Raw genomic sequence first — 12,701 nt, 5'->3', positions numbered from 1 at the left:
GCAATCTTAAACTTCCTTTGAATTATGTTTTTTTGCACGTCCTGTGCAAAGGACTCATTAGTATCCGTACCAGTAAAGCAGAGATGGTACACTGCTTTATGGCTTTAGCCACTTATGCTCTGGTGACGAAATGGAAGTGAATTTGTGATGATATTACATTGTGAAGTAGTTTCTGGGGTGTTTAGAGGAACTCAAAGGTATTGAGGCACTACATAATGTTTTTCCAAGGTGTTTGCATTAGAGGCCTGAGGAGTAGGTGATTCATAGTTTACTTCTAACATCAGAAAACAACGATTGCAATTCTGTGAGATGTGTTATTACATTTACTAGATTGAAATCTTCTATGCTTGAAGTGGAAGGCTGGCATATTTTTGGTTGATGACTAGGGTAAACTAACTTTAGTTGGCAGATGGAATCCCTTTTCCAATGCTCTTTCCCCTAGCACAAAGTTATTTATTTTGTCTTTTAGTTACAGTGTGCTAAAGAAGCATTTCTGCAGTAAAATCCTTTAAGGGAGACAACCTGTATCTGGTATCTTCCCATAATGAACTTGACAGTAAATACACCACAAGAGTTCATTTATCTAACTTGCTTCATAACCATAAAAACAGAGTTCTCAGGAGATAAGGTTTCACCTCTAGATATAGATTGGTTTTAAGGATCAAAATAGAAGTACATATATTGGCCTTCTGCCCCAGTGCACATTAATAATGAAACTGTATAAGAACTGATGGTCTTGATATGACATCAGGCACTTGTGCACACGCAGACCACAGAATGTCCACTCTGATTTCCAGAATGGTGAAGCAAGTGAATATAGCAGTAATAACTTAATTGAATATACCCACTCTGACCTAATGAAAAAATGTTCAGAACTACTGTTATTCAACTAGCTACAATATAACAGTATTCATGTCCTTTAAATTTTAAATAAAACCTACAAAAATACAAGTTCCAGTCTTTAAAGAAACTTAGGCATTTGGAGAAATGGAACTAAAGATCTGAAGTCTCTTTTGGAAATGGGGCTTCCAGAAGATCCCCATTGCTAATTCAACAAGAATAAAGATCCTCCATAAGAACAGCAAATATATGCAAAACTATTTTAGTACTGTTCAAAATGTGCTTGAGTATTCTTTCATTAGGTATTATCAGTTCTAATCAGCAGTACATATTTAAATAGATATATGAATAACAGGCTTAGATCATTTAGTCGCTGAAATTAGAAATAATTTTCCCATAGTCTGGGAAAATTAAAATCACTTGCCATTCTTTGTGGATAGTTATTGAAATTCTGTTCAAGAATGCATAAGGAAATACTTGACAGAAAAAATAAAGAATTTGTTTCATCTGGAATAAATATAGCATACAGTACAGATTTTCCTATGTGAAATCAGGTGCTCTAAAAAGAACTAAAAGGTGTTCAGAAAAGAAATAAAAATATGGTAAAACACAGAAGAGATTGTATTTGGGGGGATGGCAAAGTAGAAAGGAACATCATGAAGTTACACGGGTCTACAAAAGGCAGGAGGCTTTGCAGAAGGTGAGGAGATGCAGCAATTGAAAGGTCATGTTCAAAAGTGATAAATCATGTTGTATATGTATTTTCTTACTAGATTTACAGAATTGTCAACAGGGTCTTGATGAAGCTGTGTAGGACATTGTATGCATGTTCAAGATCTCATTATATAACTTTAAATAGCGTTTCTACATATACTTGTTACGTATGCGGAGAAGATCTGTAAAACCATCAGGAATTTAAGTTTTTACCTAAAAGGGACTGAAACGACTTTGGCATAATACGTATTTGAAGGGTTTCTGGCATCTGCTTCTTACGCATCTGTTGCAGATAAGGTGATGAACTTGATCTTTTAGCTCATCTAGTTGTGTATTTATGTATTCCTGTGCATGCAGTGGATGTTGGTTCAGTAATTTGAAGTTTTATTTCAAGAAATAAGGGAAGCCTTCAGTCCATGCTTTCTGTAAGAGAGAATTGAGTGAAATGCCTGTTCAGTATTGAAATGATAGTCCAAGGATGTTTTTATTTTAGCAATCAGACCTTGAATTTTTGGCATCTCAAGAAAGATATTTGTCACATTTGAGTGTGGTATGACCCAGATTGAGATTGAAGTGGAGGCAATGATCACGAAGGGCGAGATATATATCTCAATTCAATCTGCATCTTTTCATCCATATTTCTGAATCGCCTATACCAATATAGAAAACTTGCCTTTTTTGCTTTGTTCCTAAAACTGGGTTTCAAAGCCAGGCACAGATAATAAGACATGTCTTTTCATAGCTGGTGCTATTGAAACAAAGAGCAAAGATAAATCAATTTTTCTTCACTACTTTTTTTTTTTTTAATAATTCCATGTGTGATACTTTTTCCCTTTCTGTTTTCTTAACAACCACACTAACATAAAGGTAGCCTGTTCTCTCCTACAATTTGTGTTTTAGTCCAGGAGCTTGAAATACTTTACACACATATTTTTATATATCTCTGCGTGTGCATATATATATATGCACAAATACACTCTCTCAATCATTCACTCATTTTTATCCTTTTCTAGTTCTCAGATATCATCATTTTGTGGTTTTAATATCTTTTGAACATTCAAGGAGCAGCAGTAATGTAAAGCATTCAGTGAGAGGCAGAGTGATGCTCTTGGCACCATAAGGCAGAAAAAATATTGCAGCATAGGCAATACGATACTTCATTTCATACACAGTGGACTACATGACCCCTGTAATTGTGTGACTCTTTCAATTATATCATCTTAATACTACTTATCACTATGTAGCTTTCATTTTAGGGGTAGGAACTTTGAGGCAATTTCTTTACTGTTATAAAGTGTTAGGGCCAAATAAGGAAAAAGCTGATTTTCTTTGTAGACTAGAAATAAGTGGCTACTGAAGATGCCCTCCTCACCTGTAGGAAAAAATACTGACGTGTTTCAATCACATGCTTCCTGGAAAACTAAGTAACATTGACTAGCTTTAGACAAAGAGACAAGAAACTACATCTTTTCAGCTACAGAGCAAGATGATGTGGCATGACATGTCCCTATGTCAAATGCCTCTTCACTCCCCATGGTTAGTGTAAGAACAGTTCATGACGAGAAGCTTCTGAAAACTGGCATAGTAGTGGAACGGTGAACGCTGTTGCAGTTGCTGCCAAGTTGGGGTGCTGGCAGTAAGGAGGAAGCAAGACGCTTAGACTTAACAGTTCTGACTTGGATGCCTGCTTGGGAGCTCAAACTGTGAAGTACCATAGACGTGAAGTTCACAAATGACAACCAACTCCACATGAAGTAGAAAAGACTTCAGTGAAGGTGATTGGCTTTTTTTAAAAAAAAAAAAAACAAAAACAAACAAAAAAAAACCCCACAAAACATAAGCTTTGTTACTACGTACAAGATATACCTAGTCTAGATGATTTTGGGGGCTTCCTCTGTAAGATGAAAGGATGGCAAAAAAAAAAAACAAAACTAATATGACTTGTGCTTTGATACTGTGTTGATAAATACTCAAGAAAATGCAGTAAATAATGAGATAGTTATTAACACCCTGTAAGGAAGATAAGTAAAAACTTAGAGCTGGCATTAATTTTTGAGAACTGAGTAATCCCCCGGTAGGTGATCCTCCACTTCTGATTCAGGTAAGATTCTGTCACTTTGACCAAGTCCCTAACTGTATATTTTTCTTTTTCTCCCTTCCCACGGTAGGTTATGTGTTCTGTATGTTACATCGCCTGCCTGAACAACATGACTGCACATTTGACCACATGGGGCGTGGGCGTGAGGAAGCCATCATGAAAATGGTGAAACTGGATCGGAAAGTAGGGAGATCTTGCCAACGCATCGGCGAAGGATGTTCCTGAGTGCAAGACTGCAACCAAATGCTGTTCTCTTAGTTCACTAATGTTAGCCTTATTTAGGACAAAGTCAGCCAGACACCTTGTACTAGGCAAGTTTCAGACTACAGCCAATCAGTTTCCTTTCTTTAGCCAACCGTCCTGGTACTGTAGTTTAGGGGTTGATGGTGGTTGAAATTGATTTCTGGCTGGTTACTAAGGTGCCTGCTAGCCACCGTATAAAAATAAAACATGAAGAAATATTATTTTTGAGCATGGCTAGTGGATTTAAACAAAACAAGAAAAATCCAAAGGCTTCTGTTATTGCTGGAGTCACTCTAAAAGCCTTATGCTGGAAACATTCCAGCTGCAGAGTTAAAACAAATAGTTGTATAGAAGCTGGTGTAAAAGTTTGCTATGCACATGGCTTTCGGACAAACTGTTTAATGTGCAGCCTTTCACCTCTTCACTGCTAGTGAATCCTGAGGAGGTGAAATACTACTAAGAGCAGCAACTGCAGCTGCTTGAGCCCAGAAGACCTGACTGGTCACTCGTGCCTTCATTGCGTGTGGCTTTTGAGTTAGGCAGTGTCACCAGCATCAGGGATTCTGTTGGGATATGAACACCTTTCTGGTTCTTCCCAGGAAGCCAAAAAGAAAGGGGGACAGAGATTCTTATGAAAAATTTTTATATCTATCTTACTATAAAGAACCTATCAGGGTTTATTTTTTTTGTTTTTTTGTTTTTTTGTCTTTCTTCTCAGTTAAATTATGACCTCACTTTAAAGCCAACTCCATCCCAGAGCAGTAAATGGTGCATACTTTTTACATGGCATCCACATAGATTCTACAAGTTGTGTGAACAGATTCCACATGCCTTGAGCAGTGCAGCCATTCCCACCGGCCGAAACCTGATTGGCTCTTGTTTGCCTTTTGCTAAGTGCAGGTATCTGATAATTGATCAAATAAGGCTAATTCACAGCACAGTAGCCATGGCTGGATTCTACAGACTGACTTTCTGTAGCTAGACTTATATATTGGGGAAAAAAAAAGGACATTTTGTAGCAAACGGAATTCAGTAACAGTATTGGGGAACAACCAGTAAAACACCCTTTATCGGATTGAGTTTGTGTTCCTCACTTCCTGACTGTCAATGAGATAATCAAACGGGCTACACCAGCCCTCTTTCTATGCAGCTGAACGCTCTCATGAAAATCTCTGCCCACATCTATTGCAAAGCAAGTATAGCAAGTCAATGTGAAAAGCATTTACATGGAGTAGAATGTTTTGGATCTGTTTAGACCTATGGTTCTGTATTACGGTATGTCACGTTGAGCTGAGCTGAACTGAATTGCACCCGTCTTGTCAGTTCGGAAACACAAAAAGCAAACGTAATAATTGGCACGTCTCCTGCTGCACACAGGGTTTATGCAGGTAAAAAGGACTTGTACTAATGTGTCCCAGCTTAATCCTGAGTGAATTTAGCTTCTCAGTGTATTAGTAAGGTATTAACAATGAAATTTGTAAGAAGACTTGAAGGAGAGAAAGATTTTTGTCTCGTCTTCAAATACTGGGCAGATATAAAACATCAGAGGGGTGAAGTAACGTGTCACTTGAAAAACCCCAGCGTTTTGGGAGTAAGCTTGTATGAGTCATCTTTCATTCTACTTGTTACAGGTAACTAACTCCTTATAGGCCAAATTATATTGTTACTTCGGTAGCCAGCTAGGAGCATTTAACAAGGAGACAACTAATTTAAAAAAAAAAAAATATATACATATATGCCTTTCCACAGACACACACTCAGCATCTGTCTGTATTAGCGTTAATTAACCATGAAGCAAATCAGGAGTGTCCCATCTTTATAAAATGCAAGCTGTCCAAAAGGGAAGCAGTTGGTTTTTGGTTTTGTTTGTTTTTTTTTTTTTTTCTTTTTCTTTTATTATTGTAATAATTCAAGAATATGAAACCAGCAGCATAATCTTCTGTAATGTGCTGCATTTTCAGGAAATGGTCCTGGTGAGAGGGACTGGCCAAGGGTATTATTTACATTTGCCGTGAGGAGTTTCAAAACAACATGGATTTTGGCGGCTGCTGTGATACGCACTTTCTTTTCCTACAAAACCCTATCATAGCATTCGATGGGCATTCTGATTGATAAACAAGACTTTTCTGCATTAATACTGAAGATGCTATTTTGTTCCTCCTTAATACTCTCTTTAATCTCGTTACAAGTGCACAGATGGTTTCAAGGTGGCTCTTGAGAGAACACTACTTAAAGTTCATGTGAATTATGGACAATGTTCACTTTAAACAAAAAGTTGGGGAGGGGGTTGTTCCTTTGCAGTATCTGTTCTGTGAAGTTTGTTAAACGTAAAGAAAGCTTAAGTTCTTGTATCTTAAAAGAAGATCTTATTTAACCCTTTTGTGTTCTAGATTTACTTACACATGTAGCCTAGAGCTCAGTTTTAGTTTAACATTGTGAAAATATTAAAAGAATCTTGTAACTTTATTCTTTTTCCTCCTGCTAAAAAAAAAATTAAACCAATCAGATTAAAGTTTGAATTCCTTTCTGCCTATTCCAACAGGTCTTGCTATTTTGCACCATTTCTGCTGCAGGTTCATATAAGAAATATGATTGGGGAAAATGCCAACGCTAGGTCAGTAACTTGAAGCTGAATTTTCAGCTGGTGGAAGGCAGACAGTATTTTCTGCCAGTTTGGAAGGGAAGGATAATATGAAAGATAATATTTCTGGGTTCAAGTTTAGTGATTTATTTTGTAAGCAAATCTGGCTAAAACTACGGTAGCCGGTTTGGTCAATTTAATTTTGAGGTTAGATACAGAAATAAAAGGGACAGGTTGATCACAGTCTTTAAGTCAAAAGCATACTGTACACTACATCATTGGCATCAAAGTTTTAAAATGTCTTAAGTGTTCTTTCATGCATTTTGACAACTACTGCAGCTAGAGTAGCCATATTCCAAATTGTAATGGGCTGTATTCGTAATGGATAAGTAGAGGAATAACTACTGTTTTTTAATAATCTAGATGCTAGAAACACAAGGTTAATTAAAAAACAATTGGCTGTATTAGAAGGAGAGAGAATATCAAGGTAATTATTCAAAAACAATTATGAAAATTGTTTGGAATTGAAATTGTGCCTGATTCATGGGATACATACACCCATTTTTTTCCTCAAATTCATATGCTACTTTCCGTTATAAAACTGTGCATGATTCTTGGCTGTGTTATAGTAAAGGTAAGTTATGTAAAACAGCTCTGCCTTTTCACAAAGTTTCAAACCTATAGCTGGGTGTGAGCCAAGGCTTCAAGGAAAAATAAGAATTGCCCATGAAAGCTTCTGTGCCAGAGCTTGTCTTTAATTGCACTGATTTCTGTTTGGAAGCAGTTTAGTGAGAAGCAATGTAACTGTAAAATGAGGTTCCTGAGAACATCAGCTACTCTGGAGTAGTGCACAGGCAACACCCTGAAAAGAGTCCTGGTGCATTTATAGCAGTCCAAAAGTATTATTAACTGCTTTTATCTACTCTATGGAAGGTGATAAATACACTCAAAACTTGAATTGTGCATGACTTCCTTCTTTTTGACAGCCTGTAATCCCCTGGCCCTTGTGGATGCAATGTCCTGTTTATATTTAACTTTGTACTCATTGTGGTGTCGGGTTCATTCTACAATCATAGCAGTTCCTTCTGTGACTATACTACAACTTAGATAGATAGAAACCTCTGAGGGATAAAAGTACTTTTTTTAGTCTTACAATAACTATTTCAGTACAAAGACTCACCAGGGAAGAAAACTGATACTAATGGTGTCACAAAAATACAGGTTGTATAATAGACTCCAAGAAATTAATCCTGGGAATAATTGACAGCACCTATGCTTACAGTTGATGTGTACATAGCTAAGTGCCCAGACAAATGAATTAACAATCTCTTTGTGCTGATAGTTTCAGTAGTTACTGAAATTGTCAGTCATCAGTGGAACAACAAAGAGAGGGTCTAATTGAAGTAAACCCTTAATGTCACAATGAGATTGTAGCCAATTCCCACTGGAAATAAATTTGTATGCTCCTGGGAATTTTTATACCTAGAAAACAATTGGAAATATTTAAGACAATGCTGCTTAAGCTGAACTGTATCTACTGGCACCAGATGTTTTACTTCATCACTCAAATACCTGATTAGAATTCTGCACGGAGAACAAAATTAATATAAGCAGTAGTAAGCTGTGGTTCAATACAGAAGCTGATGTGGCAGGATCTGCTGTATAAGGATACAGTTCTAGTGTAGCCAGTTCATAATCTTATGCTTATCTGAGACTGCATCTGTACATCCTTTGCTACACAAAAGACCACACTGGAAAACCAGTGCATAACATTAAACTCTTCAGAAGTATTCACAGTGCACATTTTACGTGGTGAACTTGTGCAATAGTGGGCTTTAGCTCTCACTGTCAGCAGCTTTTCCAGGAGAACAAACTAATGCTGCTGGAAAGAGCCAGTCTTTGAGAATTGTTTAAGATATCAGTGAAGAAGACATACTTTTCTTTTCTCCTCCTATCCTGGTCTAAAGTAATTTTTCCTTTTTGTTGAGGCAGTCAGCATGTGCAGCTGGGCATTTGAAAGCAGTTCTGTTTGAATGTTGCTCTTTTTGGCTTTTCAGTACTCACCACAGGAAAAAATGCATCAACTTTGTTCTTCTTGGAAGCCCCTGCACATTAGTTCAGCCAGCTTAAAATATGGACATTGGTCTATAGAAGTGGTAACCTCCTTGTGTATTTTACTACAGTGATAGGCTATTTCTTTAATTAACTGAAACTTAATGCAGACATGATTTGTTCTGGATATTAGGCTGGGGGGTTTTTGAACTTCGATTCTGTGATATTGTTCACATGCACCTCCCCAAAACTCTGCATGCCTCATTTTCCAGTCTGAAGCTGAGTCAGGAGGAAAGAAGGCCACGAGAACAGGAGGCAGAGGACACAAATTGACAAGTGCTTAGTGATCACATCTATCTTCCTCTTCAAGTCAGCTCAGATCATAAAATGGTAGAGACAAACAATTACTTGCCAAACAACACCAACTTTCCTGACTTGGTACTACAGAAAACTTATGCTTTACCTTTGTGAATATACCTGTGTAGAGTTTGTCTGAGTCAATTCTGCAACATATGTTATATGCAAAGAAATTAAACAGGACTGTCATAATTTGAAAACATTTTTGATGGATTATTTAGTAATAACTACATATTTTGCTACAGGACCTTCCTATTTTGCAATATGCTGCTATTTTCTTTGGGAGAAAAACAAGCAGAACTTTGTAAGACTAACTGTAAATTATTTCAATTTCAATACATGCATCTGAAGCATTAGGAAAAAATTACTGAAATTTATATATAGTTTTTAAAGATGATAACTGCATCCTCTAACAAAAGGGTTTTGTTCTTCAGATAGTAGCAAGTGGTGATGGCCACGGTTTCACCATAAGCAAAATGTTCCTTTCTGCTAGGTTTGTGCAAAGCAAGTAACATGCAATAGGATGCTGTGAGTTAACTTGTAGCACAGTGCAGTGACTGTGTAAGTACTGAGAATAAAATTGGAGACCTACTCTTGTCTGTTGGCTCTCCCTTCACACAAAAGGACAGAAGGTGCCACCCGCTACTTCCTCATTTTTTAGTCCCTTTTGATTCTTTTCTGAATTGCAGAAGACACTTTCCTTCCCTCTACCACACATGCTCAGGGAGGATGGAAGACCACATTCTAACTAGAGTTCAAAACAGGGTTTTTTAAAAAAAATAAAAGTTGACTTCTCTGACAGCAAAGTGTTGATGTCATCCTCAGTATCAGAGATACAACACCAGAAGGAGCTCTCCTTAAGGTTCTCAGAACACTGGAAAGTGTTGGGGTTTTTTTCTTCTTAAATTGTTCAGGGTCTCTTTGAAGCAAAGTAGCAATCCTTAAAAAAATAAAAGGTGTGGCACTGTATCATCCTTTGAAAGGAAGGCCTGCATGATCGGCACTTCTGCATTAAGAAAGGTAACTGAAAAGTTCGTTGTTAACTCCTGAAATGCTGAGTCTCATCTCTGCTTTTCAAAGCAGCAAATAAACGCAAGACTTTTGGAGGAGGGAGAACAGAATCTGAGTCCTTTGCTAGATAAACTAATTCAGAGTTCATTCTAACAATAATTTGTCTCTCCTTCTTCCCCACCCCTTCCCCCCCTGGCCCCGTTCTGCAATGTTTGAAGTATACTACATTTGCGCTAGATTCCCGAAAGCTTTAACTCAACCAGTTTCTGGAGACATCTTTTACCGTACTACATTTAGCAGCAGCATGAAGATGATGATGAGCTCCAAGAATAACTTAAAATTTAAGTTAGCCACTGTTCACTAGCACAACTGTTAATGTCTACGCTAGAGTTTTAAAATGAGGGCTAGCTAAAAATGTTTTAAGTGATCCACCCCAATCAGCTTTGCATGAATTCTGCTCCCTTGGATACTCTGTCATGTGCACAGTAGCCAGAGGCGTTACCTTTATTCTGTCTGCATGCAGACTTTCCACTTCATTACCCTCATGTTTATATAGATTAAAATATTAATCGGGTAAGCAGCAGTTAGTTACAAATTCTACAGCTATCTTCAAGGCAGGCTGCATACCCCTTGTGTTCTCTTTGTTTCTGACAGTTTGGTCTCAGGTCTTGTCAAAAATAATAGTTCTAAACGGATCTTTCCCTCCATGGACACATACAGACACACACGCAACTCTCCCGGGACATCGCATGGCTGAAGCAGAATTAGCTTTCACTTCCTGCACACCACATCCACGTAACCGGTCCCTGTCTGGCCTGCCTTCTGCGGAAATGGAGCATGTCCCGATATCTCAATTTGCCTGTTTAGTAGCAGCTGTAGTTTAACCATTATCAGCTACTCTAGATTTAGTCCTGGAAGCACCACTATGCTCATTTGCAATCCATTAAAACTATTCCCCCTAACGGCTGAGACATTGGAGTGAATGCTAACACTTGGGTTACTGATACTTTTCAGCGGTGTGTGTGGTGCTATTCCTGGGAACTCTGTGAAGGGCAGAGGGTGGGTACGTGTGTGTGTGTGCAGGTATGGGATCAGCTCAGTGATGCTACCCATATTCCAGCTGCTACCTTAATAGCAATACTTCGCCTCTGTTTGAGGCAGCAACTCCTGCTAAAGTAGCAGGAGCAGGGAAATATGTGCTATTTGAAACTTATTATCTGATACCTCTGTTGGCCTGTGTTCTAGCACCCATGCAGGCCTTCATTTCTCTGCTCCCCGGCTTCACTGCCGTAATTTCCATTGGCTTTCTCCATCATCAGCTACACTGCCCCCCTGCCCCCTCAACTGTCATATGTTCAAAGACAAGAGTCTATGTGAAGACAACATGACAGTAGAGATGATCACACCTAGAGGTATTGAGGCTTGTATTGCCAGTAGCCGTTTCCATCTGTAATGAAAATGTTAAGTGTTAAATGACCGCTGCTGTTTAGTACATTAAATTCCTTTAGCAGTCTTAATACACTGTAGCAAATAACATTAAGGCTGAGTTGTACTTCCAGTTTAAACCCCTTCTTCATTGCTCTTAACTTTCTCTGTGGACTTTCTCAATCCAAGGAACCTTAAGGCTAGTTTGATACCACAGCTACTAGAGATACGCAAACAGTGTTTAATTGTACCTCTACAGGTCCTAAATACCCATCCAAACCAAGAATAAAAAAAAAATTGTCTTTGTTCTGCCTTTAGTTCGTTCTTTCTTTCTATTGTTAACCCAATGTTGTTAGCCTATAGGTAAAATACAAAGCTATTACTCATTTGCCAAGTAATGCTAAATGTTTATCAATCATACTGTTTGTTTTAAAATTATTAGCATGCAATTAATACTATGGGTTTGTTTGGTTTCTTTACATCAAGCTTCATGAAGAATTCTCAACTGTTATAACTACTGAGACAGGCAGATTTGATTGACATAGAAACCATGGGTCATGTAGGCCCAGATCAACCTTCCTGTGTAAATCAGAACCAGTTCCTTGCCTTTTCTGTTCTCAGTCTGGATAATAAAGGCAAAGCCAATTATTCTGCCTCAGCTGCACGCATATGCAAATTGTCCACCGGCTCGGCAGCTGCAGTGGTGCCCTGCACTGTTATCCCAAGCCCTGAAAGATCTCAGGATTCACAGAACCTATCATCCATGAATCCCTTAAAGCAATCAAGTTGTACATTGTACCTGCTCCTTCTAACCACATTTGTTGTGTGAAACAATAAAATTGTTTATAAAGAGATATAATGTATTACACAAGACAGTGCTGATCTGTGATTGAGTTGTGCTTTCTGGGGTGGCTTTCTTTTATCAGCCTTTGGCTGATAGCAGAAAGGTAGGGAAGGAAATTCACCAGCCTGTGGAATTTAAATCACTCCACGAGAACTGAAACAAGTGTTCGGCCCTATGCAGTTCACATACATTCAGCAAGGTAGAAAGATTAATGCAGTCTTTAACCATTTATTTCACACCAGCCCTGATTCAGTCATTTAACACCAACACAGATCAGTTTTCCTTAACCAACATTTAGCACCTTTCTAGAGTAAAGGCAAGGAAGATCAATTATTTTGAGAGCAGTCTAAAGATAGAATGTAACAGATAAAGCTAAATATCGACTATGCGGGCTACACAGTTCTGTGTAAAATGTACCAAAATAGAATTCTAATACTGAGATGTGTTGTGAATACAACACTACGTTTCTGATTTCTCAGAAAGCACTGTGGGGGCTGAGATTGGGGTATTAACAGCAGAAAGAACAAAAGGCAACA

General features: G+C 38.1%; 1 protein-coding gene across 3 annotated transcripts in view; it reads left to right on the top strand.

The window, feature by feature from the left end:
• ZFAND3 (zinc finger AN1-type containing 3) overlaps positions 1 to 12,192 on the top strand; it is a 149,845-nt gene extending 137,653 nt beyond the window's left edge. For all 3 annotated transcript variants that reach the window (XM_032985250.2, XM_032985251.2, XM_032985249.2), the window contains one exon: positions 3,723 to 12,192. In XM_032985250.2, coding sequence (XP_032841141.2) covers positions 3,723 to 3,877 — 155 coding nt within the window. In that variant the 3' untranslated portion in view covers positions 3,878 to 12,192. The remainder of the gene's footprint in view (positions 1 to 3,722) is intronic.
• Positions 12,193 to 12,701: the final 509 nt, after the last annotated feature.

Source organism: Tyto alba, unplaced genomic scaffold (assembly GCF_018691265.1).
Source record: "Tyto alba isolate M040663 unplaced genomic scaffold, T.alba_DEE_v4.0 Super-Scaffold_16, whole genome shotgun sequence".
Taxonomy (NCBI): Eukaryota; Metazoa; Chordata; class Aves; order Strigiformes; family Tytonidae; genus Tyto; species Tyto alba.
The sequence above is the reverse complement of the archived record's forward strand: the minus strand, read 5'-3'. Positions and strand labels throughout refer to the sequence as shown.